Here is a 6,000-nt window from a genome sequence, read left to right as displayed (position 1 = left end):
CCTCCGCCTCCTGGGTTCAAGCGATTCTCCTGCCTCAGCCTCTCGAGTAGCTGGGACTAAAGGTGCGTGCCATCATATCCAGCTAATTTTTGTATTTTTAGTAGAGATAGGGTTTCACTATGTTGGCCAGGCTAGTTTCGAACTCCTGACCTCGTGATCTGCCCACCTTGGCCTCCCAGAGTGCTGGGATTACAGGCGTGAGCCACTGCACCCGGCCTCTATCTGCTTTTTTTTTTTTTTTTTTTTGAGATGGAGTTTCGCTCCTGTTGCCCAGGCTGGAGTGCAATGGCATGATCTCAGCTCACTGCAACCTCTGTCTCCTGGGTTCAAGCGATTCTCCTGCCTCAGCCTCCTGAGTAGCTGGGATTATAGGTGTGTGCCACCAAACCCAGCTAATATTTTTGTATTTTTAGTAGAGATGAGGTTTCACCATGTTGGTCAGGCTGGTCTCGAACTCCTGACCTCATGATCCACCTGCTTCGGCCTCCCAAAGTGCTGGGATTACAGGCGTGAGCCACTGCGCCCGTCCTGTCTGCTTCTTATAGGGCACTAGTCCCATTCACGAGGGCTCCACTCTCATGACCTAACCATCTTCCAGAGGCCCCACTTCCTGATTCTAGCACATTGACAGTTTGGATTTCAACAGATGAATTTAGCATGTGGGGGCGCAAACATTCCGTTCTCAACGCTCTGCATGTGCTGGTCATGGTCCGGCAGGCCAGCCCCGGCAGTCACGAGGTAGTGGTCACAAGAGTCTCAAGGGAAACGAGACAGGGCTAGTCCACTGCACAAGTGCTCATCAAGCCCCCTGGTGGGAAATTTCATCCCATTCATTCTCAGAGTCCTTTCATGGTCACCCATGTCCTGGCACATAGGTCACTCCAGAGTCACCCGCGGGCTTGTCTCCAGACCACTCGCAGGCTGCCTGGAGGGAGAGAGGCAGAAACTCTAGTCAAGTGTTCAGCTGGGAGAGTTGCAGCGGGGGAGGAGGAGGAGGAGGAGGGAGGATAGACACGACTGGGTGGTGCTTAGATGGGGTCTGCAAGGCAGCAGGAAGCAAAGATGGTTTCACATGGATTCCGCCTCTCCTAGATCCATCTGGGCTAGGTGGGACTCCTGGCTGGGGCTCCCATGGCCTGAGTCAGCCTGTTCTACTGCCTGGACTTCCCAGCCTCCATTCATTCACCCTTCTGCTTGGGGAGCCAGCCTTCTCCAGCCAGCAAGCTGCCTTTGCTGCTGCCACTAGAGAAGCCCTCACAATGCCCATCACCGTATGTGAGGTGGAGTGACACTAGCCTCGCTAGTGCTGGCCCTGGGAGCAGGACAGAGGCAGGCTGGGTGGAGGCCATGGACTGTGTCCTTACCTGCGTGCACAGGTGTCTCCTCAGAGGCACCATGCACGGGAGTCCTCTGCGTCACCGTTGCCATGTGTTTCACGTCTGCATATGTTAGAAACCTTGGTATCTTATTTTTGCTGCAGCTACTTGTTTTAGAGAAAAGAGAAAACATTTTCATTTCCTAACACACTTCTCATTTCCTATACTCTTTCTTCTTGTAGATCTGAGTCTCCGTATTGTATCCTCTTCAGCCTGAAGAAATTTATTTTTATTTTTTTGAGATACAGTTTCACTCGTCGCCCAGGGTGGAGTGCAATGGTGCGATCTTGGCTCAGTGCAACCTCCGCTTCCCGGGTTCAAGTGATTCTCCTGCCTCAGCCTCCTGAGTAGCTGGGATTACAGGCGCCCCCCCCCACCACATCCAGCTAATTTTTGTATTTTTAATAGAGACAGGGTTTCACCATGTTGGTCAGGCTGGTCTCTAACTCTTGACCTCAGGTGATCCACCCACCTCGGCCTCCCAAAGTGCCGGTACAGAACCTTAAGAAGGGCTTTGCAGTCTCCCTCCAAAAAAAAAAGGGTCTCGTTCCGCCAGCCTCCTGTCTCAGCCTCCCGAGTAACTGGGACTACAGGCGCCCACCACAACGCCCAGCTAATTTTTGTATTTTTAGTAGAGGCGGGTTTTCACCGTGTTAGCCAGGATGGTCTCCATCTCCTGACCTTGTGATCCGCCCGCCTCGTCCTCCCGAAGTGCTGGGATTACAGGCATAAGCCACTGCGCCCAGCCCAGCCTAGCCATTTTAACGTGTATAATTCAGTGGCATTATTACTGTCATAATTTTGTGTAACCATCACCACTACTTCCGAAACTTTTTCATCACTCCAAACAGAAACCCTACACCCATTAAGCAACATTTCTCCATTCCTCCTTATCCCAGCCACTGAACCACTAATCTACCTTCTGTCTCTAGGAATCTGTATTCTAGATACTTCATGGAAGTGGAATCACACAAGATTTGTCTTTTAGTGACTGGCTTATTTTACAAAGCACAATGTTTTTGAAGTTTATGAAAGGGGCTGGGCAGAGACCAAACTACACCGGTTGCGGTCAAGAGATCTCTATTGGAGGTATTGAGTGGCACCACGTAAGGAGAAGGAAGAGAAGAGAGGGCTGCTGGTGTGCTGAGTTTTATATCCCTTGGGCCTACGTGGATTGGGCTAGGGGCAGGCCCAAAGGAAGGCGGGAGATGCTTCTTTCTGATTGGCCCTCCTTTGGCGGGTTCAGACAGTGCCTGGTCAAGGAGGGGAGAAGAACCCGGAACCGGCGCCATTAAGGTGCCCCTGTTGCCTAACAGTTTATCCATGGTGTATCCTGTGTTAGAATTTCCTTCTTTTTGTCTTTTCTTTCTTTTATTTTTTTTTGAGACAAAGTCTAGCCCTGTCGCCCAGGCTGGAGTGCAGTGGCTTGATCTTGGCTCACTGCAACCTCTGCCTCCCGGGTTCAAGTGATTCTTCTGCCTCAGCCTCCTGAGTAGCTGGGACTACAGGTGCGCGCCACCACACCTGGCTAATTTTTTGTATTTTTAGCAGAGACGGGGTTTCACCATGTTGACCACGCTGGTCTCAAACTCCTGACTTCATGATCTGCCCGCCTCAGCCTCCCAAAATGCTAGGATTACAGGTGTGAGCCACCGCGCCCGGCCGAATTTCCTTCCATTTTAAGGCTGAAAAATATTTCATTGTTTGTATGGACCACATTTTGTTTATCCTTCCATCCACCCGTGGACACTTGGGTTGTTTCCGTCTTTTGGCTATTGGGAAAAATGCTGCAGTGAACACGGGGGCACAAATATGTTTGAGTCTCTGATTTCCATTCTTTTGGGAATATAGCCAGAAGTAGGGTTGCTGGATCATACGGTAGTTCCATTTTTGTTTTCTCCTAGAAAGGCAGATTGCCACATGCAGCGCCTCATTTGGATGTGTCTGGAATCTTGGAAGCTTCACTACCCTACTTTCTCCTACAAATGGACCTTGAGAGCTTGTTTGGAGGTTCTACCAGGGGAGCCCAGCTCCTGTATTGGGTATGGTCGTCCTCTTCAACTGAGTTGCAGCTTCGGGAGGGACGCACATGAAGCAGTGAGGAAGGAAGGGGACACCTGCCTAGCCAGCCAGATCAGCCGAATCAACCCTGGCGATCAATGGGATGACAGGTGTCGCAGACAGATCGCCCTGATAGCCGGTAGTTCTACTTTTAACCTTCTGTGGAATCTCCATCGTTTTCTGCGGTGCTGCGCCATTTATATTCCCACCAACAGCGCACAGAGGTTTACACTTGTACATGTTTCCACTGACGAACCAAAAGCTTTCATGTCTTCAGAGGTTCAACATGTCTATCCAGGGAACCTTGCTCTCCGATGTCTTCTCCTCTGGCCACAGTAAGAGGTTTCACAGACCCTCCTGGGTCAAGAGTAACTGTTAACTGGCCCTTTTCCCATGGGTCCCCCCGTAGACCCCTCCCAACACTCAACCGGGGCGAAATGAAACGCAGGGACTGTGGGAAGAAACTGCGGTATGGGCTGGGAGGGCCCCAGATCTCGCCCCTCGCCAAGTCTCCCAAGGGGACGCGATCCTGGACTGCACAAGCTGGGCCCGCGCGGCCTCCCAGAGCCCGAGCGGCCCCTTCCCAGCCGCGACCAGGCCACTTCCCGGCGCTCACTAGTGACGTCCCCGCCTCGCTCTGCGCGTGCGCGGCTCCGCCTCCCCCTTGCCGTTGCCAGGGCGACGGCAGGTCCTCGGCGGCCGGCAGACATCCAGGCCTGCTCCCGGCGGCTCCGCCCCGCCCGGGGGAAAAAGGTCGCGTAGCGATGACGTCGCGGGGGCCTGGCCGGGCGTCGCGGACTCGGGAGATGGAGGAAAAGGAGATATTACGGCGGCAGATCCGCCTACTGCAGGGTAGGTCCGGCCAGGGCCGGGACGCGAGTCCCCTTCTTTCCCCCTCACCTCGCGGCGGGTCCCCGGCCCCCTCCTCGAAGGGATCGCTCACCGCCCGCGTGTTCTGGGTGACGGCTGGGGTGGGGGACGGTAGGGTCCGCCAGGACTTGTGGGCCAGCTCAGGGCCCGGGTCAGTCCCCGGCTCCAGCTTTGTCGAGGGAGTGGTGCCGGCCCTGCGGGGGCTGCAGAGGGTGGAGACAGGGCCGTCGCTTAGTAACCCGCGGGAGGCGGCGGCTCTCCCCACTACCACGGGCTGTAGCGTCCCCCGGCGCCCACCCTCGCTCCCCGCGCCCCACTGCGGGGCTGGGACTGGTTCATGGCTCATTTCGGCAAAGCAGGCTCCGGGCGCACGCGGGTTCCTTCCTTGACGCCCGTTTTGTTTTGTTTTGTTCTGTTTTTTTGAGACAGAGTCTTGCTCTGTCACCCAGGCTGGGGTGCGGTGACGCGATCTCGGCTCACTGCAACCTCCTCATCCCGGGTTCGGGCGATTCTCCTGCCTCAGCCTCCGGAGTAGGTGGGATTACAGGTAGGCGCCAGAACGCCTGGCTAATGTTTGTATTTTGAGTAGAGACGGGGTTTCACCATGTTGGCCAGGATGGTCTCTAACTCCCGACCTCAGGTGATCCACCCGCCTCGGCCTCCCAAAGTGCTGGGATTACAGGCGTGAGCCACCGTTCCCAGCCTCATCGCCTGGTTTTGATGCCCCTTTTCTCCGAACAGTCACACTCCCCTTGCCATTCCAGGCGCAGACTCAACAGGCTTCAGCTTCCACACTTAAACATTAAAAAACCCAAACTGGTCTTTCTAAACTTAAAAAAAAAAAATCCATGTTCGGACGCAGTGGCCCACACCTGTAATCCCAGCACTTTGGGAGGCCATGGCAGGAGGATGGCTTGAGCCCAGGAGTTTGAGATCATCCTGGGCAACATGACAAGACCCGGTCTCTACAGAAAAATTTTAAAAAGTGACATGGGCATGGTGGCTTGTGCCTGTAGTCCCAGCTACTCAGAGGTGGAAGGTTCGCTTGTGCCCAGGAGGTCCCCGCTGCAGTGAGCCGTGATCGGGCCACTGTACTCCAGCCTGGGCAACAGAGAAAAACCACATCTCAAATAAAAAGCCAAAACCAAGCAAAAAAAAAATCTTTAAAAATTAAAAATCCTTTTTGCTTTTACTCTCACAAAGGGAAGACTTAAGGATTGGGAAATCGTGTGTGGATAAGAGGCCAGGTGGGCTGCCTCCCACTTGGGGACACTTCTTGGGCTCCCATCACACCTGCTCTGGGGTGTCACCACGTCTGGATGTGGCTTTCTGTGCCCCCGGGGGCAGGGCCTGTGGTAGGGGAATGCTGATAACTGGGAGGCTGGCTGCTGCTGCCCTTGCCTGTGTTCCTGGCCCTCCTGCACCGGGATAGCTATCCAAGGACTTATTTGGAAAGTCCTGTGGTTGTGTCAGTTCACTGCAGTAGGACTCTAGCCCATTGCTATCTTCCCTTCTGCAGGGAAGACTATGAATCTGGCAGGGCAATGGCCTCTGCTCCTAGTACTCTTTTTTCCTGTTGTCAGGCGTGGGGTCCTCAAGAGTGTCAGTTCTGTTACGCTCAGTGGAGTGACTCCTTTCCATCTGTAGGCAAGCCAGAGGGCCTGTGTGGCCACTTGTCCCCTCTGATTCAAAC

The 6,000-nt window shown here is 54.1% G+C and overlaps 1 protein-coding gene across 1 annotated transcript in view; it reads left to right on the top strand.

Moving 5' to 3' along the window:
• The first annotated feature begins 4,195 nt into the window (after positions 1-4,195).
• The window catches only part of ZC3H3 (zinc finger CCCH-type containing 3), a 102,469-nt gene continuing 100,664 nt past the window's right edge, over positions 4,196-6,000 (top strand). The window contains exon 1 of the mRNA XM_030795191.1: positions 4,196-4,289. Coding sequence (XP_030651051.1) covers positions 4,202-4,289 — 88 coding nt within the window. The 5' untranslated portion in view covers positions 4,196-4,201. The remainder of the gene's footprint in view (positions 4,290-6,000) is intronic.

This window comes from Nomascus leucogenys, chromosome 16, assembly GCF_006542625.1.
Source record: "Nomascus leucogenys isolate Asia chromosome 16, Asia_NLE_v1, whole genome shotgun sequence".
Classification (NCBI taxonomy): Eukaryota; Metazoa; Chordata; class Mammalia; order Primates; family Hylobatidae; genus Nomascus; species Nomascus leucogenys.
This window is presented reverse-complemented; position numbering and strand designations above follow the sequence as displayed.